Here is a 26707-nt window from a genome sequence, read left to right as displayed (position 1 = left end):
AAAACAGGAAAAACACGACTTCTACTGCCCGAACTCGCCGAGGCTTTAGGACCTGATGTAAAACCTTTCTGTCTACCCTGTAGAGAGATCTGTGCATGACAGAAAACTAAAACAGTCTCAATTCCTTATGTAAGTCTTGAAAACTTGAAAAAAATGTCCGTGGAGTAAAAATATTTCAAGCTAAATAAAAATCAACTTCTTGAAAGAACATTTCTATTAATGTACCCACAGTCATGTGCAGACCTCAGACCTATATGTTCGTGCAGACTTGAGAACGTTAACGGTGTGCACCATTTCGCTACGTGACAATAACGAAGGTTTTAAACTGTGGAGAAAGAATTAAAAAATAGCATTTTATTTCTGTCACTCGAGCTGTAATTCCACCTTCGACAACGTGTGGGTTTCGAAGGCAGAGCGGACAGCGGAGTTTTCTTCGTAAGATCTCTAAAAGGAGGGAGACAGTTTTCACATATAGAAGTAAAGTAAATGTGAGTTGGAACAGCATTTTTTTTATCCGGTGCAAAATTCAAAGTTTTTGTCTAAGATTTTCTTTGTAGTTTCATATGACATATCAGATACATATATACATATATACATATATACATATCAGACTTTAACTAAAGTAAACTTTTACTAAAGCCATTTACTGGTGAGAAATCTGAACTTTTACCCAAGTGTGGCTGTAAGTTACATGTGAGGCGTTACATGATATGTTAAATTACGATACAATACGCTACGATATGATATATGATATGATACGATACGATGTAATGTGATACGATATGATGCGATACAATATGATGCTGTACGACACAACGCTGTACGATACGACGCTGTACGATAAGATATGATACAGTGCTGTACGTTGCGATATGATACGATGCTGTACGATACTATATGATACAATACGATACAACACGATACAATACGATAGAATACGATATAATACGATACGGTATTAGATTAGATTAGATAAAATAAGATTATATACACAGTAAAATACAAACAAAAAACAGGCAGAGATGTGTTCACACTGCTGTCAGACACTCCAAACATGAATGAGAACAAACAGAAAGATTGAATCTGGGATAAATCTGAATTGAGCGTTACACCCTGTGATGTGAACGTCCTCCAAACTCCTCACAGAAAACCAAATCTTTGCTTCTTCTGCTCACCGCTGGAGCAGAAACTCCACAAACATACATGAAAAGAAAACAGAAAACAAGCGATTTTGTCTCATTTTTGTTGTTGTGTTGTCCTCCTGTGTGAAATTTGCGCCCACAGTTTTTGGTTCAGTCCTGGCAGGCGACGCCTTTAAAGCCCTGAATCTGCCCTCAGCGATGTTTACAGACGATGTCGGAGCTGAAATATTAACACAAAAGCTCCGATCAGACGCTGGGTATCTGTCAGGACGTGGGATCGGCCTTAGAGGCCCGCGAATCTCGGTCTGGACTGTTAATAGAGCTGTTGGGTCTTTGAACATGAAATCTGAGCCGAGCTCGGTGTAATCCAGCGGGCCCACACACACACAGGGAGGCAACGAAGCTGAATCCGAGATAAAAAGATGCTTCACACTTTGATGTTCTCCCACTCTTTGGGGTTTTTTAGGGGTGAAACAAAAAAGGGGAAAAATAAAATGCTTCTTTTGATCGTTTGCCTGTAACGCCGGCCGGGAGGCCAAAGCTCATCACAACCGTTGACACCACTTAAACCTCGACACCCACACGAGTGTGATGAATACACACTTTACATAACCACAAAGCTGGATATTTAGGGATGAATAAGAGTGTCAAACATGAGGAAGTGAAGATCTCAATCTGTCAATTTTTTAATTTTATTTAATTGTACTTTTAACCAACACCTCCTCAGTCCATTAGAAACAGTTACGTAACATCAGTAAAAAATGTTTTTTAATTATTTTTTTTATTAATTATGGATATTTCATATAATTAATACAAAACAACGTCTCAGACCAAATGATACTATGAACAATTTACCCAAACAGTGAGCACAAAAACTGAAGGAAGTTTAAGTTTTAAAAAAGCTATTTAGCTGTTTGTTTTTTTTAGCAGATTATTTCCCGATAATTTAGCATCAAAGAGGAGTTTGCTGATTTTTTTAGGAAATTTTCACACAATTATCTCATTCTGTTTTTTTAACTCGTAACAATCATATATATATAATAAGCTTTTTTTTTTGACAAATTTATATTTTATTTTTCTAACACGTGGTCATTGTTTTACAGCCTTTGTAAAGGCTCTGTGAATATAATTTGTGTTCAGGTTGTATCTTAAGAAAGTAATCTGAATTTTAATAAGGTTGTTAAGTGTTTTATGGGAAGCTTAGTTAGCATAGTGAACGTGGACTAACGTTATTTTATAATTTTTTCATTATATTTCCCATCTGTTCTTCAAAATATATCCAAAAAACATTTGCATTTTTAACAGCTGGGGTTACAAGTTATTTCTGAGTTCAAATCAAAGCAAGAAAGGCCGAAAAACTAAATGCAGCAGCTGTAAATTGTTGATCTAAGTTAATGGTGTGGTTCGCTCAGGTGGTCATTGAGGTCAAAATCCAGCAAGAGCTTAAACTGAACATCTGCGGTCAGAAAGTTCATCTGCAGTAAATGTTCGCTTTTAATTTATGAATAAAATGTCAAGAAGCAGTCTTTTCTGATTAATTTGATCTCTCTGAATCAGCCTGTGCTTCCTAAACAAGGACTCATTCTGTTCATTAATGCAAACAGACGGACGATGGACGAGGCTGCAGGCAGATTATAAATATTTTTATCCAAAACTTTTCTTGATTTCCAGGTTGATGCCTGATGAAATTACAGCTTTTATTTCTGTAAAACACAGGTCATTCCTGGAGCTGAGTGTTTATAACTGCGAGTCTGGAACATTAAATTACAGTCCATCTGATCGACTCCGGTTCAGCCGGTTCACTGTGATTAACGCTGCTGATTGGACGTTCGTGTGGCGTTTATTCTCTGCTGGACGAGGTTGTGGCGGTCAGAGTGAAGCTCAGGGAGAAAAGGTAACACACAGGTTTGTGTCCGAGCACAGAGACTCTATAACAGTTTACTTTAAATGTGCTCAATCTTTTCATAACTCAAACTGGAGGAAACATTTGTTGGGGACTATTTTTAGAGGCGGATGAATCTACATTTAGTACTCGAGAGAATATTTGTAAAGTTGTTGTAAAAACTACAACATTTCAGAGAAAACGAAACAAAATTTTCCCCAAACACGTCAACATTTCCCAAAAAACATCTCACAAAACAAAAAAAACAAGTGCTTTGGGAAATGTTTTGTTATAGGAAATGCAGTATTGTAGGAAATGTTAATTTGTTTTCTGAAATGTTTTTTTTTCAGAAAAGTTTTTTAAAACGCATTGTTTTGGGAAACGTTATTTTGTTTTCTGAAATGTTTTGTTCTGGGAAATTTTGCTCTGTTTTGGGGACTGTTACTTTGTTCTCTCAGATGTTTGTTTTGGGAAACATGTTTTCTGAAATGTTGGAGTGTTTTAGGAAATATGACTTTGTTTTCTGAAAGGTTTTTTTGGGGGGATATGTTGTTCTCTTTTGGAAAATGTCACGTTTTCTGAAATATTGTAGTGTTTTGACCCTTGGGGCCAATTTATATTTGGGACTATTGCAAACACGTTTCATTCTCCACAGAAATTATGTTACATCTTGTAAATTCCACTAAATTTAATAACTTTTAATCAGGTTAAAACCAGAATCTATGAATCTGAGCATGAAATGCAAATCATGTTTAAACTCTCGACCTTTTTCCAAAACAGAAAACTTTCCCTTCTTTCTGCGAGCATCTGCAGAGCTGCAGAAAACACGACAGCTTCCCACCGAGGCGGCGTTAAGGTCAGTGTGCTCTCGCTAACAACAGGAGGGTTAAATGTGAGACAGACTGGGAGTTCAGACCACAGACGGCTGCTTTTTCACATGCATTAAATACTTGAACTCAGAAACAGCGGTGTCACTTTCTTTATGGAGAAATATTCAAGCTGAGGGCTTTTTTAGCTCAACGGTCCTCCCTGTAAATTTATAACTGCATCAGCTCAACTTCTTCTACTTCACCCGGCGCTCGTGGGTTTCTGTTACCGATGATTTGCAGCTTTTTCTCTCGAGGTGATTTGAGAGGATCAATCTTTTTTAGGTGCCTCCTGTAGATTACGAATCTGCGAGAAAGTGCTGAGTTTGAACGAGAAATTAACAGCGTGCCGCTGAGGAGCGGCCGCCATGATGTCAGTCATCTCGCTGGGAGGGACGCTTAGAGGACAGGTCATCGCTCAGAGCGGCTTCATGAGGACAGAGGACAGCTGCCATGTTCTCCGCTAATGAACCGCCACAGAGACTGATCAGGTTTTACAGCCGCGAAACGACCTGATTTCTCCACAGGATCAATAATAAGTATCAGCTCCTCCCTGAGGATCGGCTGCACGCTGCGTGAAGTCTCTGAAACCTGAACATCATAAACAGTACTGGACTCGACTCTCGTTAGACCTCCGAGCTCAGACTGTGACCCCAGAGGTCATAAAGACGCAATCGACTTCCTTCAGAGGAGCTGATGAAGACGGAGCTGCAGAGACGCTCACGGATTATTTACTGCTCAGCAGCCGTGTGTGCGTGTGTGTGTGTGTGTGTGTGTGTGTGTGTGCGTGAACCATACCGTATAGCGTGGTCCATGCGTGACACGGTGAGGTACGCTGCCAGGTTGGCGGTGTACGATGAACACACGATGAGCGTGAAAAGCCACCAGCTGCCCATGACGATCCTCAGAGCCACAGAGCCGACCACGCCGTCCCCACCTGCACACACACACACACACACATCATTATTTAAACTCTCACAGCAGTTTTGATTCCAGCTCCTGATCACAGTCAGTGGACACATGCCGCGGGGATCAAACCTGTGACCTCTCAGTTACAGGTCGCTCCCGGTCGCCAGGCGTCCACCTGTCGCCCGATTCAAACAGCAGGTGAGAGCGGCGCTTTATCACAGCGAGCAGAGCGGCTGCACGGCTGCATCTAATCACAACCCGTTAGGCCTAAATGGTTTCCCAGGCAACCTGCCAGACCATAATAGATGCAGCTGGGTGCCTCTGCTGGGAAACTGTGTGTGTGTGTGTGTGTGTGTGTGTGTGTGTGTGTGTGTGTGTGCGCGTGCGGACGAGGGCACACATGTTTCACTGTTGGTGTGTTCTTGTTCCTCCATCTTTGTGAGGACACAGCAGAGTTTTAGACCTTGAAAGTGAGGACACTTTTAAAAAGGGAGGACATTTTTAAAAAGGGAGGACATTTTTAAAAAGGGAGGACATTTTTAAAAAGGGAGGACATTTTTAAAAAGGGAGGACATTTTTAAAAATGGAGGACTTTTTTTAACAAAGAGAGGACATTGGTGGAAACTAAGGACATTTTTGAAAAATGAGAACAGTTTTATTAGAAAAAGGACATTTTTGGAAATCAAGACCGACGCGAGGATAATTTCTGCTGAACATTTCTTATCAGTCACAGTCCACTTGTCTTTGTCACCTGCTGTCTTTTTTTCGATAGATGTGTCCACCAATCTGCTGATGGCTGTGAGATGTCCACCGGGAGGACATTTCAGATGGTCTAAAGACAATAGATGTTCTAAAAACAAATACAGATACACACACACACACACACACACAGTATATACTATATATATATATATATATATATATATATATATATATACATATATTTCTATTTGCTAGAATTTAGTTGTCTGTCATTGTTTTGGAACTATCTGAGGTACTTTTGTAGTCTTTTTGTGTTTCTTTCGGGGGTTTTTTTTGGCACTTAGTTGCCTTTTGTTTGTCTTTGTGTGTCTCTTTGTGGTTTCTTTGTGTCTCTTTGTGGGGGGCGATTTGTGTCTGCTGCGTTTTTGTTTCTCTTTCTGGTTGTTTTGTGTGGCTCTGTTGTCTTTTTCATCTGTTGGTGGTCTTTTTATGTCTATTTGTGGTCATTTTGTGTCTGTTTGTTGTCTTCTTCTTTTTGGTCTTTTTGTGTCCTTTTGTGATCTTTCCTGTCTGTTTGTGATTGTTTTGTGTCTCTTTGTGGTCTTTTTGTTTTCCTGGTCTCTACATGTTAGGTGACATCAGCAGGTGTAGGGGCCCCCCTGACACTTTGGGCCCTTGGGCCGTTGCCCTGTGGGCCCACTAAGTAATCCATATAGACACACTACTTTATTTGGATAATGGCAGGAGTGGGGTTTTGCTGCAGCCTCAGATTAAAATTCAGTGTTTAGGCCAAAATAAGTTTGAGGTTGGAGTCCTCACAAGTACAGAAGTACATGCTGACAGGTTAATAGTTCTGTGTTTAACCACATACAGTTAACTGTTACTGACACACACACACACACACACACACACACACACACACACACACACACACACACACACACACACACGCATGCACGCAGTAACCTTCGTTCATGACTCTGCGGTGACATTTCCTGGAGCTCTCTGCTCCGTAATCTCAGCCTCCTGCTCTAATTCATTTAAGGCACTTTAAAGTTTGATGTCCTTGTTTCTGCTTCTCTGCTAAATATTTCAGACGCTACAAATCCTCCTGCGATTATTGTTCCCTCTTCTGTCGCTGCGTAATCCGTGTAACAGCTCTGAATTAAAACTCCCCGAAATCAAACTGAAATCCGTCTTTACAAGGCAGATAATCTTCCTTTTGCTGTGATCAGCCCTGATTGATTTCAGCCAAACAGCCGAGCCGCTAAACTGTGAGAGCGTTTCAGTTTCTCACCTTCAGCTCCCGTTTTATCTCCAGAACGACTCTCAGAGAGGAAGAAACCAGCTGTGCATCCCAGCAGCACACTGAGACTCTGCTGCTGTGTGTCTTTGTGGTCTTTTTTTGACTTTTTGTGTTGCTTTTTCGGTCTTTTTGTGTTGCTTTGTGGTATTTTTGTGACTCTGTGTGGTTCTTTCATGTCTCTTTGAGGATTTTTTGTGGTCTTTTCGGTCTTTTTGTGGTTTTTTTTGTCTCCTTAAGGACTTTTTGTGTCTATTTGTGATCTTTCAGTCTGGCTTTGTAGTCTTTCTGTGACTCTTTGTGGTCTTTTTGTGTTATTTTTTGTCTCTTTGAGGCCTTTTTATGTGTCTGTTTGTCATCTTTTTGTGTGTCTGTTTGTGGTCTTTTTGTGTGTCTGTTTGTCATCTTTTTGTGTGTCTGTTTGGTCCATTTGTGTTGCTTTGAGTCCTATTAGTCTTTTTCTTTTTATGTCTTTTCCCGTGAACTCCATTTTCTCTCACCTTGATGAACAAACGCCCCGTACACGATCCAGATGGCGCTGTGCAGAGAGCCTGACCCCACGCTGCCGTTGGCGCCCGGCGGTGCATTCTGGGTAGAGGAGCGCAGCGCCTGCAGCCTGTTGAGCAGGAAGATGAGCACTCCCACCACGGGGATGGCGGCGGCGATGCAGGCCCAGACGGCGAGGTCAAACGGTGCGAACAGAGAGAAGATGTTGATCTTCTCCTCGGGTTTCCGCAGCAGAATGCCGACGCTGTAGTCAAGGTAACGCTTGCTGAAGTCGACCACGTTCTCACGCTCCGGCGTGATGGTGATCGCCGACACCGCCAGGTCGGCTCTCTGGAGGAAGCAGAGGCAGGCGGGTGAATAAAAGTTATGTTTTGATTTGTGTTTCATCCAACAGATGCATTTGATGCTTGATAGGTCTTAAATTTAACCCTTTAAAACCTTGAGCATCATCACTTTTTCGTTCAAAAATGTTTACACCTCTGAACTCTGAGCAAACAGGTGTGGTTGAAAAAAAAAGTTTATTGACAACTGGGCATACATGTTAATGTAAGTTGCAAAGCTGTAGCACGTACGGATGATTTGTTATGGATTTTGTTTGCAGCTGAGGAGGTTTGAAATGAGACTGAACCGATGATCAAAGTTTGGTTTATTTTCACGCATGGAAAGTTGGATTTGCTCGGAATAATAATATTAACATTGAGGGAAACGAGAAGGACATCGTAGGTCTGTATGAAAAAGCCCAAACAGGGACAAGAGTTGAAAATAAGCAACAGTAATAAATGACGTCCCGATCACATGAATTTAAATGTTTAGTGAAAGTTTCTTTGACCCCGCAGTAAACTCTAACTTTACCTTGTTGATGAGGTCACCGATCATGCCGTTCCACGAGCCGTTCGGAAGCTGAGATCCATATTTACTGTCCGCCACCTGAAGGACAGATGGAAGGACAAAAACAACAAAAACAGCCTGAACCCAAAATCCCAAAGTCTTAACTTCCTGATAAACCAAAATGAAATATGTCGTTTTTTTCATCCAGAGCTCGAGCTTCAACACGCCTCCACACGTCTGTGCGATGTCATGTGACACAGCAGCCCGTTACGAGGTTCGGAGAACAACAACAGGTTCAGAAAACAAATTCTCACAATGTGGGAGCTGCTGGGAGCGACCAATCAGAACATGATTACGATGACCATGACATCGGAGGAGACGTGTGCACGTGGACGCGGCTTTGCTGTGTATGGATGGAGCTCAATTCTTCAAAGTTTGAATAAAGTTTAAACATTTCTACACTTTGAAGACAGGTTTGTTTCCTGCACTGCAGAGGGAATTAAAGTCTCTCTGCTTGCATTTCTTTTTTTAAATATAGGTTTTTATTGTAAAATTCACAAATGGACATTTACAATTTAAAAAAAGAAATACATTCAGTTTCAGAGGAGGACAAAGAGTTAAACTTTTAACTTCTACTGTTGCCGTATTTTTTGCCAGCCTCGCCTAATTTCACCGTCCCGCTCTGGTTTACGAAAATAACATCCGGTTTGATTTCTGCCAGATTCAGAGTGAGCGCAGCATCAGTCAGTCAGTGTCACCTGGTAGATCTCGTATTTGAAGCCGAGGATTTTGGCGAGAGCGTCCAGGACGTCGATGGAGAAGCCTTTATATCTCTTAGGCTGCCCCAGGATGTTCTCTGCCACCATGACGAAAGGATCCTCCTGCAGAGAAAAAGTCAACTTTAGCTGTATTCAGACAAGAACAGGTAATAAATCTAAGTAACATTTTTATTAACCCTTTGAAACCTGTATCAACATCTCTTTTTTGTTCTGCGTTCAGACATCTTTTACAAGTATTTAAATCTTCGAAGGTCGAGCAAATTAGTTATGAAAAACCCCTGAAAACGGAAAAGGAAAAATTTACCAAAAAACTTTATATTTATATATTTATATTTTTGTAATTACATATTCAAGATTTTTTTACAGAACAATTATTATACTTTAAGGACTTTTTACAGGTCATTTCCCTTTTTGTTTGTTTTGTTTTATTTTACTGAAATATTTTAATTTTTGCTTTTCAAAACAGTGAAAGAAAAGTAATGATCTCTAATAACTGCCTTTTCTTTGATAAGTTTTACTGATAGATTACATTATAGTGGAAAGTTTCTCTGTGCACAGGCGGTGTGTGTGTGTGTGCGTGTGTGTGTGTGTGTGTGTGTGTGTGTGTGTGTGTGTGTGTGTGTGTGTGTGTGTGTGTGTGTGTGTGTGTGTGTGTGAGGTAGCAGTTGAGGTGTTGTGTCAGAGCTGGTCACTGGCAGCACTCAGGGCTGGAAGTGTTGCAGCTGCGGGGGATCAGCGGCAGGGTGAAGGTATTAGTCTCGCTTGGTTAGAGCTGTGTCTCAGCGGAGCTGTGCCAGCACAGGAGGAAGCTCTGGCAGCACAACCTGCCGCCACCGTGGGATCAGCGCCCCCCAAAAAAACCTTGTCTGTTTGTATCTCTTAAACTAATCACGCTGACCGGAGGCGCTGCTTTAAGCCGAGGTGCTGGATCGATGCCCTCTACGAGAAAAAAACCCCAACAACTTTTGGGTGGTGAGAAAGTGCGAGCACACGGATGATGAAAACTCAGTTTGTGAGCTGTGTGAAGGAGTTTTTCTTTATTGACTGAGGTGGTTTTACTGCCGATTCATCCGAGTGTACTTTGTGCCGCCGAGTGTGGGATTATTTTTTGTTAGATCAAGAATTGAACTTGTGTTTAAAGAAGTAAATTGACAGAGTGGAGCAAGCGGCACAGATTGTATTTTCTCTCATCGAGTTTAAAGACTAATCTAACACAGAGACACACTTCCACTGACACACACACACACACACACACACACACACACACACACACACACACACACGCGCGCGCCGATCGTTTTAAACACAAATACCGTCAGTGTGAACATGTACCTTCAACTTTTATTATTTTTAAATAAATTCTTAACGCAGGGTTGTGAAGTTTTGTGAATTTCAGTTTGGTATTAAACGCGCAGAGAGCTAAACTTGATGCAAGTGATGTTTTTCAAAACAACTTGGCATGTCGGGGCTTCAGGACAGTTTGATTACTTTGGACGAACAGTTTGGAGACATTTTGTGGTTTTATTATGTATTTTTCTGTTTGAATTCTAATGACCATTTGCTTAAATTGTTTGGGAGATGAGTGCGACGGCTTTTCCCCGTAAACCTCCGGCATTAGTTGTGTTTTCATGCACACTTTTTCTCAGTCGCATTGAAGAATCAGTTTGGATCACGTTTAATCTGTTTGGGGTTTTAAACTAATATCTAATCAGATATTCAGGCTCCATGTGAAATCATATAGTTAAGTTTTTGTTTATGAATTTGTGGCATTAAACTACAGAACAGTTTGAACGTTGAGCTAAAGTTAAAGTCCAGACATAAACCAGTTTAAAATTATGTATAAAAACATGATTTTCAGGAGGTACAAGAATGAATTCAATCACCGTGTGTTTACAGGGGTCACTGCTAATTTATGTGGTTATATGTGGATATTCATTTTTTCCCACTTTATTTCCCTCTTTTTTCCTGTAAATAATGATAAAAATTGTAGATATTTAATTTTATGTACGTGGTCTTATGTTTATATTTAATTAGTTATAGTATAGGTTTAAATGACTACGGAAGCTGGCTAAATATTATTCAGTGATTTATGGAGAAGTTTTCACTTCTTCTCACTACTATTCAAATATGTAAAGAAAGTCATTATTTAGTTGACCGTTTCTTTTGCTTTATGAATTTCATTGTCTGTAATTATTACTTTTTTTGTCTGTTTGTTTTTTGCATATTTTCTCTATTTCCTTTTCACATGTTTAAAATAAATTAAATCAAATCAAATCATGTAACCGTGTCTGCTGACTCTGCACACAGTCGAGTTTACTTACACTGACTCTGAGTAGCTGAAAGTATTTGCAGTACACACATACAGGTACATGAGTGCATTATATTTTGAATTTTAGTTTCTTGTGTTATTGGTTGTTTGTTTTATGGCAGCTAAATGTTTAACCCTTTCACACAGACGTCACCTACCAGTAACGTGACAACTTTGACCGTCACTCCCTGCATGCCGTTCTCGATCCGGCTCTCCTTCAGGCTGCCGTTCAGGCCGTGCACCGAGTCCCACGTGGCGAGCTGGAGGGAAAAAAAGCGACACACAGAAGAAATATTGTAAACAGAGAAAACAAGGAGAGGTGATGCAACAGGCAGAGCGACCAACAATTAACCCTTTGAGACCTGGATCGACATTTCTTTCTTGTGCTTTCAGACGCCTTTCACAAGTATGAAGTAAATATAAGTAAACCTTTGAACTCTGAGCAACTCGGCAAGAAATCAGTAGATTTAGAAAAGTTTTTTTTTAAAAAACTGGGGGGGGGAAATTCTCAGAGACCTCTTTATTTAAAGTTAACACAAGTATATATTTAAAATTATTTAGCAGAATTATGATAATTTCTTTTCGTTTTTTTCAAGTCATTTTGTTTATTTATTTTTAAATTTGCTGTTTTATTATTGTTATTTTGGGTTTGTATTTGTTTGTTTTGGGCTGTATATGTTTGGTAATGTTTAATGTTTTTATTTTTTTGTAATTTTCTTGTATTATTTACTAAATTTTTGCTGATTTCGGGGTCACTTCTTCTTAAGTTGCTTATCGACTACTTCCCATGTTTTAGTAAAAAAATAAAGCCAATTTTCGCAGGTTTTAAAGGGTTAAAGCCAATGCCAAGCAGCTCACAGGCTGCATGTTTAAAAAATGCATTCACTGATCTCGACAGGTTCACAAATGAGACACGGACAAAGAGACGAACGCAGTGAATAAGGGACATCTATAGAGCATGCCAAAAACTCACTCCAGCATTCAGAGCATTATGAGCTGCACACAAAACCAAACTGACCTAATTAGGTCCAACAAACCCTCTCAAAGCTCCAAACGTCCCTCTCAGGAAAAGGAATTCAAAGATGAATAAATCAGCTTCATACACACGCTGAGCTCATATAAGATCACATAATGATCTATATATAATGTCCCCACAAAGTCTTTTTTTCTTTTCACATGTGAAAGGAGGTAATTTCCAATTAGTGACAAAAGGAGGCAGAGATCCTGAACTCATAACGGCCAGAGTTTGAAACCCCGTCGAGCTCTTTCTTTCATCTCCGTCTCATCCCATTCATTCGGAGACACCAACAGAGACACCAACGGAAACACCGGCGGAGACACCTACGGAGACACCGGTGGACAATGAGAGCGGAGCGGACATGTCTTGAATGCTTTCTATCCACATTCTATCAACTACATCTCATATTTCAATCGAGGAAAAGTTATATCGGTATATTGTTATCGTTTAACACCCAGCCCTAGGTTTACACTTTTTTTCTTCATACATTTTAGTGATTTTTAAAGAAAACATTTTGGAGATTTTTTTTGTTTTTTTGGGTGCTTTTGATAGAAATCAACTTTTTAAAAATTAAAACATTTTGAGGATTAAAGAAAAAACTTTTTTTAAATAGAAAAGTGGTGTCATTTTTTGATTTACAATGAATTTCCTTAAAATTCACAACATTTATCACAGCAAAACACTGTAAAAATAGAAATTATCATTGGTATCGTTGAAATTGATTTTTTTCTGTACTTCACACTCATTCATGTCTCTGAGATTTTTCCCACTGAATTATCCAGAATCACTTCAGTGTTTGAACACATGAAGAAAATCATCTAACTGCTTATGACGGCGGCTCTTATGAATATAGACTCACTGTCTGCGGCGGCGCTGCATAATTAAACTAATCCGTTTATGTACAGTTTCATTCATCAGAGTAAAAAAACAATCAATACAATAATATCGGGTCACTCTCCCATTAGAGGAGGCTAATAAAACAGTGAGATCCAGCACGCTCGGATTCATTTTAGTCGACAGTTAATGTGAGCACGCTCCGTAATCTCTGACAGATCGTCTTAATTAGCGTCATTAAGAGAAACACGCTGTCTGTTTCTGGTTGTTCGGAGCGCAGAGCTGTAAACAGACACACAGGGTCACACAATAACACGGCACTAACACGCCGCTAACACGCCGGGAAGTCTGAGACAAATTACTCTGCTGATACTCCTCTAATGATGATGATCAAACGCAGCCGAGCGTGTTTACTCACATCTGATAAAAACATACTGAAGCTTTTCTGATCATTAATACAATGTATGAAGTTATCAGAAAAAAACCCAATGAATCAACGAATGGAAACGAACAAAAAACTAAAACTTTTGGAGAATTGAAATCGTTTTTCTTGTTCTCTTCTGTATTTAACTCTTTTGAAATGAGAGCAAATTGGCCCCATTTCTTTCAAAAATTCAAGGAGGCAATGAGCAGCTAAATGGCCCCGAAATTAGCAAGAAATTGGTAAAGATAAATAAATAAATGAATAAAGTTTAAACACACAAGTTTAACTTGGCACAAAATGTCTAAAATTTTCAAAAAAATATATATATATAGTAAAAGGTAAAAGGTGACAAGAAAATGACCTGAAAATTATTTTTTTTTTAAAAAAGGACAGGGAATTATTATGATTATTTAAAAAAATAATAAAAACAAAAAAACGTGGGGAAAACTTACAGAAAACCATGTTTATAATTATTATGATTAAATATTTAAAATTATGTTACACAGAAAAAAAAGTGTGTGTTGTGTTTTGGCGGGAACTACCCCACTGCAGACATCGCTGCTGCACCCTAAAATCTGTTTCCCAATTACATCACCATCACAAGGGAGTAACGCCTGTGACTCCAATAGACAGTGACACGTCTTGACCTGTTGATCTGGGTTTTTTGTGTGTTTTTTTGCCCATTACAGCCACGAAGCGAGCGTGGCTCAAAAAAAGGAAGGTCTAAGAAATGTTTCGGTCGAGTCGAGTCCTCGGTGTAGCAAAAAACCACAAACTGTCTCAAAGGAGTGAACGATCTGTGCAACATTTTAAACCCTCCAAACAAACAAACACGAGCTGAAGATGAGAGAAACAGAGTAAGACAAAGCTCGCGGAGGAGGAGGAGGAGGAGGAGGAGAGCTGAGAGTGATGGAGGAGCAGAGAGGAGGAGGCTAAATGAGATGAGAGGAAGGAGGCGGAGAGGACAGAAAAAGAAAGAAAAGAGGGAGCGCTTGTTTAATAATCAGAGAGCTATTCTGAGCTCGCTGTCCTTTCGATGATCTCCTCGTTTGTCTTCATGTGTGTGAGGCGGAGGGGGAGTTCTTCATTAACACACGCACATAAATTAGGACTCCTCCTCTCTCTTATGTCTCTTATCAGCGGCTGAGCTGCAGGAGCGGAGGGAGAAACTCCAGTGGAGAGGCTGAAGCTGTTCTGCTCTCTGAGGCTCTGTAATGAGGCCTCGCAGTGACGGTGAAACTGTCCCCGACCCCGTCACTGCTGTCTGTTTACTGCACCCACACACTGCAGGAGAAATAAAATCAAATTATGATATTAAGTCTGACTCATGTTCGCGGTTCCCCTTAATGTCACATGAACGCAATATTTGGGGCTTCGGTGGCTTTTAAATTCTACCAGCACAATAAAAACTGTGATTTACTTTAAAGGAGTGTCATGTGGCTGAAAATAAAAACCTCTTCAGAGCAAACTGCCTCCTTCAAGTCTGGTTTTTCCTGTTTCTTTACAGCACTGACACTCAACTCACAGCCCATGGGCCAAATCTGGCCCCTAATAGGGCCCCTGGTGGCCCCCCAGACATTTTCTAATTCACAATCAAAATAAAGTGATTCACACTGAGAAATGTTTCTGTACTTTTAGTCTCCATGAGGTGTCAGAGACATAAAACAGCATCAAAATAGAGCTTGTTGATCAAAAAAAGAGGCAGAGGAGGATCCTCCACACCCCCGACAGAGGACACAGCTGAGACACTGATGTCCTAAAATCTGAGAAATGTCCTGAATGCTGGAAACGTCCTTAAGTCCTTAAAATGTCCCAAAATCTGAAAATTGTCCAATAATCTGAAAAATGTCCTTTAATCCTAGAAATTTCCAAAAATCCTGGAAATGTCCCAAAGTCCTAGAAATGTCTCAAAATCTGAGAAATGTCTTAAATCCTGGAAACATTCTAAAATCCTACAATCGCGCTGAAAACAAAAGCCTTTATTTTATGCATTTTGTTATAGATTTTATTGTGGAATATATTTTCAGTATTAAATTATTTAAATTACAGTGTTCTGGGTTTTTTCCCTATTTTTTCAAAAAAATTCTTAAAATAAAACCTCTTTTTAGGGAATTTTCTTGTCACCTTTTAAAATTTCTTGACATTTATGGGACATTTACTCATTGCTTTTTTTCTTGTGATTTTGAGGAAGAAAAAAACACACCAATGTGCTCAGAGTTCAAAGGTTAAAATAACTGAAAGGGTTTGATAATTTTATAGAATTATCATTATTTAAAAAAAAAAATCCAGGTCATTTCCTTGTTTGTTTGTATTTTTATTTGTTTTTACTTTTTTCTTTTTTCTTTATTTATTTTTCTAATTTGGGTAATTTTTTCTTCTTCTTCCCATGTTTTTGAAAGAAATCAGGCCAATGTGCTCAAGATTCAAATTAAGTTCCAAATTTCAGTGTATTGATTTAAAATGCTGAATTTATGTCCCGGTGCCCTGACGTTGAAAAGTTTGGCTCACAGCCACAGTCGCCACTTTTTACTGAACCACTAAAGCTCCCCGAAATAACAAAGACGATCTGTGCTGCACCGCGAGGCCGAGCTTCACTCCACCGTGAACACAGCGCCCGTTATTCCTGACAATTATTACATTATTAATAGCAGAAATAGATTTTCCAAAATGCCAGACAGTCCCAGGTGAGCCGCCGCTCTTTCTAAGTGCGGCTCATTTCGCTGACTTACGGCGGCCGTGTTGCCGCGCGCCGTAAGAGGAGCTGCTTAATGAGACGAAGAGGAGACAACAAAAATATGAGACGCCCGAGAATATGCCGAGGGACGCTTCATAACAGGATCAGCACGTTACACAATCTGCACAAAGAAACAACACTTCTGCCGATTCTTTTTTATCTCATTAGTCAGTGACACTGTCCCTCATTCTGTTTAACCCTTAAAAACCACAGAAAACTGGCTTAATATGTGTAGCTGCAACAGAGAGTCATTCTTATATTAGCAATGATGTCATTGTGTTTAACAGCCAATCACGGTGCTCGATGCACAGAAGAGACAAAGACTTGATTGATTTAAAGGATTTTAGAAAAGAAAAGATGAAAAAAGAGCAAAAAATGGAAGAGGGCTAATGCAAAAAAAATAGCAAAAGGTCTGTATAAAGTACAAGAAAAATGAACTTAAATTAGTAAAAAAAAAGAAGAAAAAAGGAAATAGAAAGTAGAAACTTGGAAAAGGTGTTTAGAAAATTATAATTATTGTATAACATAACTTTAAATATGTAATTATGATACCTTGATTTAAAAAAAAAAATCAAAATCTACTAATTTCTTGCAATTTGTGAAACATTTCGTACCAAGTTTTATATTGCTTTTTTTTCGCCTCGTGCCTTTAAAAAAAAATCACACCAATTTGCTCAGAGTTGAAAGGTTAACACACTTTTGAAGACGACCTATGATGCTTTAACTTTTTTTTTTAAATTCTGATGTTTTTATTAAATGTGGTCAAATATTCATAAAAGGAGTTAAATGTCTCTTTAACAGTAATGCCTGTGAGTAAGAAAAAAAAGAGTTTTAAATAATCTGTTTATATCGAGACAAGCCAGCGGTTCATATGATCACCTCCTGCACGCACAACACCGCAAGTCTTTGCACTCAAGTCACAAGTCAAGACAGATGAGTCCGACAAGAGTCCGAAGTCCTGAACCCGAATACCTGCTGAAAACGGTTAACTAAATAAAACATGATCAGCTTTAACAGCAAACTCTGCACTCCCACACGAAGCTCAGCACCATAAGTCATAATTAATACCTGACGCCGTCCTTCAGCGTTTCACTCACACGACCGGGTCCATCTGGGCCGCGTTATCAGGTGACACCGCCCGTGTGGGTTGCATGTTGACACGCTCGGTGCCTTCTGGCTGTCCGTCAGCGTACAATAACAGCGCCACAGGTTCAGTCTGACCATGTTCTCCTCTGACGCCGTCCAGCTTCAGTGCCTCTCGTGACACGCTCGTACGGACTGACAGAGCGGCGCTGTTTGACGAGTTCGGGCTGCTATGGCACAAAAGATACTTCTTTGAGAAAACTTGAATAAATGTCCTTGAATGTGACCCGGGCAGTGAATACGTTTTCGAGTTTTACCGATAAACAGAGTTTCTCCTGCAGCTCATAAAGCAGCAGTTTTTCTTTCAGCACATAAAGACAAACGTCTGGAGATCTGTCTTCCTTTAAACTCTGATTCTGTGATTCCTGCACGTCTAAGAGAAAAAGATTTAGATCATTTTTTCCTCCTAAAGAGACTTTACTTTCATCACAGCCTCAAAGAATCAACCTGAACAGTGGACCTGTGCAGACAGGACATCCTGTGCTGGACTGGAAACCAGCAGAAAGAGGAGAAGCTGCTCTGTAATGAGCAGCAGACACACATTCACATCCAGAGCGCCCGCAGAAACCATCCAAGGACCGGATGAAGGACCGGTTGAAGGACCGGATGAAGGACTGGATGAAGGACCGGATGAAGGACCGGATGAAGGACTGGATGAGGTGCAGGAGACGGAGAGGATTCACAGCTCAGGGTCTGAGCCAGGTTCAGGTGATGAAGAGCAGCCACTTCTTCACTTCATGTCAAGCTGCTGCACAAGCTCCATCTTTCTTTGATTCCTTTTTTTAAAAAAGTTACTGTGGCGCTTTGGCTCCGAGTTCAGACAGACGTGGAGGGAAACGTGATCGGCTGCTAACCGGCTCATTGAAATGCATCAGACGTCACAACATGCTGATTTAATTCGATAATCATTAACAGACCGTTTCGTTAGGTTGCATCATCTCATCTTCATGCTCTTCACCGAGATCGGTTTATCCAATAACGCTGACTGAGAGGTGCTTTAAAGACGAGCTGCTAGACTCATTTTCTGGCTCATACTTTTATTTTAGACTTTAGGACATTTAAAGAATTTCAGAACATTTTTAGGATTTTAGGACATTTCTAGGATTTCATAATATTTCCAGAATTCTAGGACATTTGTAAGACTTTAGTACATTTCTAGAATTTTAGGACATTTCTAAGAATATTTCTCGGATTTTATGACATTTCTGGGATTTATGGATTTATTTGTTTTTTTTTTCAGTATTTTAGGACATTTCTGGGATTTTAGGATTTTTTTCAGTATTTTAGGACTTTTCTAGTATTTTGGAAAACATCTAAGATTTTGCAGCACTTCTAGAATTTTAGGACTTTTCTTGGATTTCAGTACATTTCTTGGATTTTAGAACATTTTCAGGATTTTAGGACATTCGGGTCTTAGCTTGGACCTCTAACCTCATCATCGGCTACATAGATGTCTACTCGTGTTACAGCTGAGGCTGATGGGAGTGTTTTATTGAAGATATCTGGTCATAAACTTAAGAGCCAAAGAGCTGAACATGTATTTGACCTGATGGTGGAGCTAGAGGGAAAGTCGTTCGGACACGAAGATGATTTATTTTAGTGCGGACCAAAGTGCCATCTCTGGAGCCACGCTGCTCGTGACGATTACAGATTTGTTCAGTATGAACATTTTTCACATTTATTTAAACATTACGTCAATAGAAACTTAATCTGAGCAGATCTGCATTCCTCGCTGCTGCAGCATTTTTCAGCATCGTTTCGACATTTGCCCTGACGAGCTTCGGTCTGCCTGATGCAGATAGATTCAAATCAAATCTCTGTAAATTTAACAATCCTCAGGAATCATCTCGTGAGGCCCGTCAGCGGCGATCTGATGAGGAGCTGCTCTCCGTGCTGATGTTTCACATCCGGCTCTGTCTTTTCGTCGCGCTCTCCTCCCAGCGGAGGTCAAACACGGCGGATAAATCTCTACTTCGCTGCTGCTGCTCATGCATTATTCCTGTCCTCCCTGCTCCTTTTCCTCAAATGTCAGCCCTTTTTTTTCTCCTGCTGTCATCCGAAAGGCTACGCCGGCTGTATTTCTGTAACTCACTCTCCCGTGGACAGCAGAGCCAAATGCCAGCGTTTGCCACCTTTTCTCGCCTCCCCCCGCGCTGAACCCCCGCCTCGACTCGCTGCCACCGCTCGTCTTTTATTTCCACGCCTTCACCTCCTCCTCATCCCTCTCTTTGATTGGTGATTTAAAAGGAGTGTGTGTTTCAGAGCTGAGCCCTCATCACTCGGCTGTTATTGCAGTTTATGCCTCCCTCAGATCACCTGTCACCTGTCGGCCGCTGGCTGGAATAAACTCTTTTTTTATGTTGATGATGTTTGAGTTTCTGCAGGTGAAGCACACTCCTCTCTTCAGCTACGATTTGATTTTTTCTTTACTATAGACAGAAAGTTTTGATTTTTCTCACGTTAACTCCGAATTAGAGGCGTTATCGGCAAATTATAGCTTTGTAATTTAATAAACGAGTTTTAAATTAACCTGTTTGTCTGTTGTCGGCTAATTTGTTTTCCTATTCTAACCTTTATTACCTACTTGATTTTTTGTGAGAGCATTCTGTAATAATTTAATGCCAGTACTCGAATAAAAATGTTAATAAAAATGCCCATCCTCCAAACTGGCTTGATTCCACCCTAAAGCACGGGGAAAAAAAGGCAACAAGTTACTGAATAAGAAATGACCCAAAAATTTAGCAAGAAATTAGTAAAAAATTAGAAAATTGCCTGAAATTTGCACAAAACAGAAAAGGCCCAAAAACAGAATATGAACCCCCCAAAAGTGATAAAAAAGAATAAAAAAATGTATAATTACATACAATAATAATAATAATAATTTACAAAATATTATAATACCCATAATTATTATTTTCTTGATATTTTCCCCCCAGTTATTTGATAATTTTCAAAAGTTTCTCTCTTTTTTTTAAAGCTGAGTTTCAGGTCATTTTCACCTCTCACATTTATGCTAAATTGCTGGTTTCTTTTTTTCCCATGTCGTTTGACAGTAATCAAACTGATGATCTGGATTTAAAGGTTTAAAGTGTGATTTTAATTTAAATTTTATTCTTATTATTAACTCTCAGATCTCAATTGCTATAATTCGTGTAATTTTTTAAAAAGCATCTTAAATTCAACAGTTTTTTTCATGTTTGTAGAGCACTTTGTAGATTTTTTTTCATTTTAAAACTGTGTTATAGGGTTTTCTATTCTGCAATCAAACACACACACACACACACACACACAACTATCCACGGTGCAGTAACATGCAGTGTGATATAAAAGATCCTTGGAAGAGATTCTGCTGATGTAAACACATATTTACTGCAAGGACACACACACACACACACACTCTAAGGTCAAGTCCTCACAATTACACATGTGCTGCCACACACACAAACTGACCTCACACACACACACACACACACACACACACACACACACACACACACACACACACACACACACACACACACACACACACACACACACTGACTGGGGCTGCAGTGTTACACTCTTGTGTTGGCAGGATATTCTCTGATGTATTTCCTGTTATGAAACCTCTTTGATGTTTGTAATCTACACAAAGCTTCGCTCTCTGGGGCCTTTCAAAGAAAACACACACATATGAATAGCAATTGGTGCACATATACATGTGTGTGTGTGTTTCAGCGTGTCTCCCAGCTTTTGATTTCTACCTTTTTTGTTCATCTCAAAGATGATCTGTGGGTGTTGGATAATTAGCTCTGCTGCAGGGACTTCATATTCAACCTTCACTGCATTACTCAACTTTAAAAAAATCTGTTTTTCCATCATTTTAACTCAGCTGGAGACGTGAACGCTCACCAGCAGTTTCTCCGCACGATGCTTTATTTAGACTCTGTGTGAAGTCGATCAGTCTGTGGCTTCCAGCGAAAGAAGTTACATTTTTAATGCGGATGACGACAAACAAAAACAATAACAACAGCTTTAATGATTTCCCTCCAAACATGTTCACGTGTTCAGCTTGCCTCCAAAGTCAAATATATCAACAACTGCTAGATTTCTCAATTTTCTGCTGATTTCCATTTCAAATGATCTTTTATCCTTCGTTCCATCATCAGGCCAGATTTTCCGCTTGGACTGACGCTCAGTTTTACTGCACGGATCACTGGTATGTGGATTTGAACCTGCGTAACACTTTTCCCGTCTTCCCACCACTCGAAGCTTTCAGCCACCCACACACACATTTACACACACGGCCAAGACGACCGCACGAGGCGCCACCTGCTGCTCATCTTTGAAACAATCACACGCCGTCAGGAGCGATGTGGGGTTCAATACGTTGCCCAACACGCAGACTGGAGGAGCACGCGATCAAACCGTCGTCTGATCACACAACAAGCGGCTCTGACCGAGCAATCTGGTTGGTCCACAAGACATTTACAACATGCTCAAATTTGCATAAAGGCACACCTTCCTCATCACGTAAACGATTACTTCTGAATCACGGCGCTTGCAAGAGTCACAATATTGTAGCAACTGAGGCAGGAGGCAACAATATAATTGAAATGAATTTCACTCCATGGATGTGCAGCGTGTTGGGAAATCAGAAAAACAGCTCAGCAAATGAAAGAGACGCCGACTCACACGTGATGTAAATATAAACCAACACAAAGACGACAGAAACCAGCAGAAACCCGCGTGTCCTGAACGGACACATAAACACTGACAGAAAACATTCACTGCAAACTAAAAACCACTCAGTCCAGCACTAGGCATGATGGGAAATGCAGGCTAAGGAAAAAGGTGAAAGGCTAAACGCCATCAAAGCAGAATGAAACTGAATATTTCTTTAGACAGCAACATGTTGTAAATTTTGGAAATTATTTCTCTTTTTTTCATGGATTTTGACTTTTGGACTTTACTTTGCTCTGGATTTATTAGAAATGTTTGTCAGCCTCCATCAGCAGAGCTGCACGCTTTAAAATCCAGGTAAAGTTTGTGGACGTAACAGTTAAATCTGTGAATGGAAAATGACATTTATCAGATATCTGAAGCTCCTGCAGTCTGATAACTTTAGTGCATCACATCGGGCGTAAACAGCTGACGCAGAAAAATACAAAGTTTTATGTGTAGACGCAGAAGTCCACTGCAATGCAGCACGAGTTAGCACACACGCTAATTTTGGGAAAGAAACTGTTTTTTGTGTTGTTCAGGTGACATTTTTAGTCTGGTCTCTTTCATTTAAGCTTCCGAGCGCTCTGACATCCTCTGAGTCTGCCAGAGATTGTTTTTCAGATGTTCTTGTTTTTCAGTTTTGGTTATTATTTTTATGGATGTGTTTTCATCCATCAGACACAAATCAGCTGTGACGTTGAGCTAATCTTTGTTTTCTGAAGACGTACTGTGAGTACGCTGTGGTAATATTCATTAATGATTGAACAAAAATCTATAAGAACTATAAAATCAAACATTCGTACTAAAAATGTCCACGACTGAAGGATTAGTTTTATATCAGGTCTTCTCTGAAATCCAAATATTACGTCTGTTTCTGTCATTTTGTTTGATTACAGTGTCTTCAGTCCTGTCATTATCAATAAACCTAATTTGGTGTCTCTTAATGGGACGACCAGGAGCTCGGCGGTCATTCATCACGGCCCACGCCTGATAGAAACAAAAAAAGAAAAAAATGCTCCATCTTTGAGGCTTTGGGGGGGAAAAATTAAAAGAGAGAAAAATATGTCTTGTTCCACATATTATTCACACAAATTAGAGAGCTTCAAGTTTTCAAAGGCGTAAATTGTTGTTAACGACTCCAAATTACCTCAGGGATTTGAAATTAGCGCCGTCTAAGGCTCATTTTCGTTCTCCAACATTTCTAATGGATTCATTTCAGAAGGGCCGGTAACAATGCCGTCTCCATTATGGACCAACGGGCGAGTAATTTCTGCCCTCAACAAAATAATTGCAAACCTCTTTAGCTCTTCTGTGAAAGACGAGAGGCTGACGGAGAGAGAAAAGACGAGACAAAGACGAGGCTGAGGATGGAGAAATGGGCGTCTGATCAGAGCCCAGTGATTAATTATGAAAACATGTGTCTGTCATGAATGATGCCTTCATTTTGGGGATCCATCAGCTGCATTAAAACAGAAGTCTGAGTCACATATGACAAATCACACATATGGGATTCTCAAGTGTCATTTGCATAAAGTTATAATCTGAAATAACGAATGATTCACACAAAAAGGAAATTAGCAATATAACAAGAACCCCCCACCCCCCCAAAAAGTAAATAATCTGTAAAAAATTCTGAGAAAATTAACTAAAAATAAACAGAGACAAAAAAGAAAAACATGTTTCTGCTTCAACATATTAAAGTTCTATAGAAAGCAATAATCTGTTTCCTCGGTTATTTTTGACATGATACCAGACTGTACGTGAGAGGGCGGCGCTCCGTCGACCATCTGCTGCCAGCACGTTTCTGCTGACAGCAGATGGTGGAGCGCCACGAAGGGTGATGGTAAACTGGACAAGAGCTCCTCAGCTGAAGTTAGGGACCGTCGTCAAAGAGCGAATTCAAGGGAGCTTTCAGAGCTTTTCACACTTCAAACTTTATTTTCACCTTCAACCTCGTTTAAGAATTATGCAAAAGGTTTGTGCTATATTGGCCTCTTTTTTATCAATAAAATGTTTTGTTTCTCATCATAGACGATCATCATCAGACCAAATTAATATTCACGGAGACTTTTTCTTCCTATTATACACAATCTCCATTTTTTTAAGTAAATAATGCAACAGTGACTTATCCTCTTTTTTCTCCTTTTTAATTATTCGTTTTCACACAGAGCTTTAAAGTTATAGTTTAAAGTGGAGTTGTAAAAGTTACTTATCCACAGTCAGTGTATTACTTACAGCAGATGTCATTTTGGAGAAGCAGGCAGGAGTACGGACACTGAAGCTAAACAATGTACTGCTGTGGACGGAGGCAGCAGCAGAACTACTTTAGCAAACATAAAAATCAACATCAGTTTAAGTGTATCTTATATTTAGAATATTTCCACAACTTCACCTCAATTTCCATTACATTACAAGCCTGGACTTTAGCGATGGTTAGGTTTAAGCCAAAGAGGCACATGGTAAAGAAACAACATTTGCATCCACACGAGAGGCAAACTCCGGACTTCAGCACAAAAGTCAAACATTTTTGTGGGACCCGACCACCCCCCACGTGCTCACTCATGCTCCTTATATTAGGTCGTAAGCAGCGTTATTATCGGACGCTGTCCTTCAGCTTTTCATGCCCAGGAGACCGGCTCCGTCAGGCCGTGTTCACATGCTGCATGCGGACGCGCCGGATGCCGACAGCGTTTCACAAAAACGTCACCAGTTCTGTCTGAGCACGCTCTCAGCTGACGCCGTCCAGACACGTTCAGATTGGATGCAGAAAGTGGCTTTTACTGTCAAAAAAACTGACGAGTTTGCCGAGTTTGGAATGAGAAGTGAGGATAAGTACCTTTAGAAACTCCTCTTCGAAACATCTGGACTTTACCTTTCACAGTGTCACAGTGTTTATTAGACTTTATTTAACACTCTCTTTTTTTATGTCAGGGTCAAGTACAAATTAAACTTTCAGACTATTTTATTGGCAGCTGAATACGCAGGAGGACTTTAAAGGCCAATTTAATTTGATGAAACAAATCATGCAATTTCACACAACGTTGGGGACAATCATACCTGCAGATAAGAACACAGATATTAATGGACAAGATCAGGGTTACCAAGTAACAACCCGTTTAAATATCCGCGTCCACTGAGCTCGCTGCAGGTTTGAATATCTTTATCATATCGAGCAACATCACTGACGGTCTAAATTGTTCATAATTATAATTAAATAGTTCTTAATTTTCCTCATTTTGCGTGACCCCTTAAAGGAGTCCCGTCAGACCCCTGAGAGTCCTCATACCTCAGTTTGAGAACCACTGGAGCTAAATTTAGGCCCTATTAGAAGTTGTAGAGATGATCTGTCTGCTGAAGTCGCCCCAGCGGACGTCACCCGTCTGATTAAAAAACAGCCATCCGCCGACACTCCCTCTGAGGACGGTGGGCGAGAGCGTAATGTCCTCTGACACACGTTCGCTCGCTGCGACAAATCGAAGAGGATGGAAGAAATAACGTTTTTTTCTGTGGGAGGGCGATTTACCGACAACAAATTGCTGCAAAGACGCATCAAAAGTCAATGAGATGAGAAAAGTGAGGACAGATAGATGGAATAACACACACAGGGGAGGTCTGAAGGACCGGAGCGCCGCGGCGGCACAAGTTTCCGGGGAAAGAGAGAAAACGACATTTCAATCTCTATCAGGTCTGATCTGGAGGGGGGGGGGGTTTCATCTATGGGGGAAATTTGCTTTGAGAAATGGCCTCGAGACGAGAGAGGGGAGGCGCGGACAGCAGCACAGGAAGATGGAGATTTGGATAAGAGTGACACTGTAGGGGAAAATGAATCGAGTGTGTGTGTGTGTGTGTGTGTGTGTGTGTGTGTGTGTGTGTGTGTGTGTGTTTGATGAGAGCTGATATCTCACATCCAGCCACACAACATCTACCTGCACATCACAAACTCTATAAAACTTTCCCGTGTGCCATCAGCTCACATCGGGCTCGTCTCCCCTCACACAAACACACTCACGGCCTAAAGAAACACGTCCCCGCAGACTCGCTGGTCGAGATTTCCCGCTTCGCTCACAGATCTGAGATCAGACGAACAGGTGAGATGCAGGTATCCAGCTCAGAGCACAACTGCAGGACAGATGGTAAAGTTTTTTTCTTGCAATTAATTCTGTTTTCAAAGCAGATGTTTTCTCTGTTCTACTAAAACATCAGCTAAGAACGACTCCAGAGACAAAAGTCCAACAAACTTCCCTCGAACTCATGACCGTATCGACCAGTAAAACCACTAAAAACATGCTTTAAAAACAGTCTGCAGACATAGCCTTTTTGGGGCATCGCTGCATTCGTAATTGTCTGATTTCCCCAAAACTTTTCGACGCTAGCTGGGTTTCCATTACAGATTTGCGCAAAACTTGAGCGATATTTTTGAAAATTTTGATACAACAATGTTGTGAGATGACTGTGTTTCCTTTGAGTGATAATATACGACTTCTCTCGCAATGTTACAAAACTCTCCTCTCACGATAACATTACAGTAACCATGGCGATGGATGTCCAAAACCTTGACAGGTTTATTTTCTATTGCTGATAACAATGTGTCAGTCATGAATGCGGAAACATGGCGGCAAAAGTC

The 26707-nt window shown here is 40.2% G+C and overlaps 1 protein-coding gene across 2 annotated transcripts in view; it reads right to left on the bottom strand.

Annotated features, from left to right (window-relative positions):
* The window catches only part of grid1b (glutamate receptor, ionotropic, delta 1b), a 620249-nt gene that overhangs the window by 71325 nt on the left and 522217 nt on the right, over nt 1-26707 (bottom strand). For both annotated transcript variants that reach the window (XM_088069739.1, XM_088069738.1), the window contains exons 9-13: nt 11385-11486; nt 8898-9020; nt 8164-8238; nt 7305-7641; nt 4689-4827 (exon numbers count right to left, since the gene is read on the bottom strand). In XM_088069739.1, the coding sequence (XP_087925865.1) occupies nt 4689-4827; nt 7305-7641; nt 8164-8238; nt 8898-9020; nt 11385-11486 (776 nt within the window). The remainder of the gene's footprint in view (nt 1-4688; nt 4828-7304; nt 7642-8163; nt 8239-8897; nt 9021-11384; nt 11487-26707) is intronic.

Source organism: Plectropomus leopardus, chromosome 19, assembly GCF_026936395.1.
Source record: "Plectropomus leopardus strain MGB_pleo_1.0 chromosome 19, ASM2693639v1, whole genome shotgun sequence".
NCBI classification, from domain to species: Eukaryota; Metazoa; Chordata; class Actinopteri; order Perciformes; family Serranidae; genus Plectropomus; species Plectropomus leopardus.
This window is presented reverse-complemented; position numbering and strand designations above follow the sequence as displayed.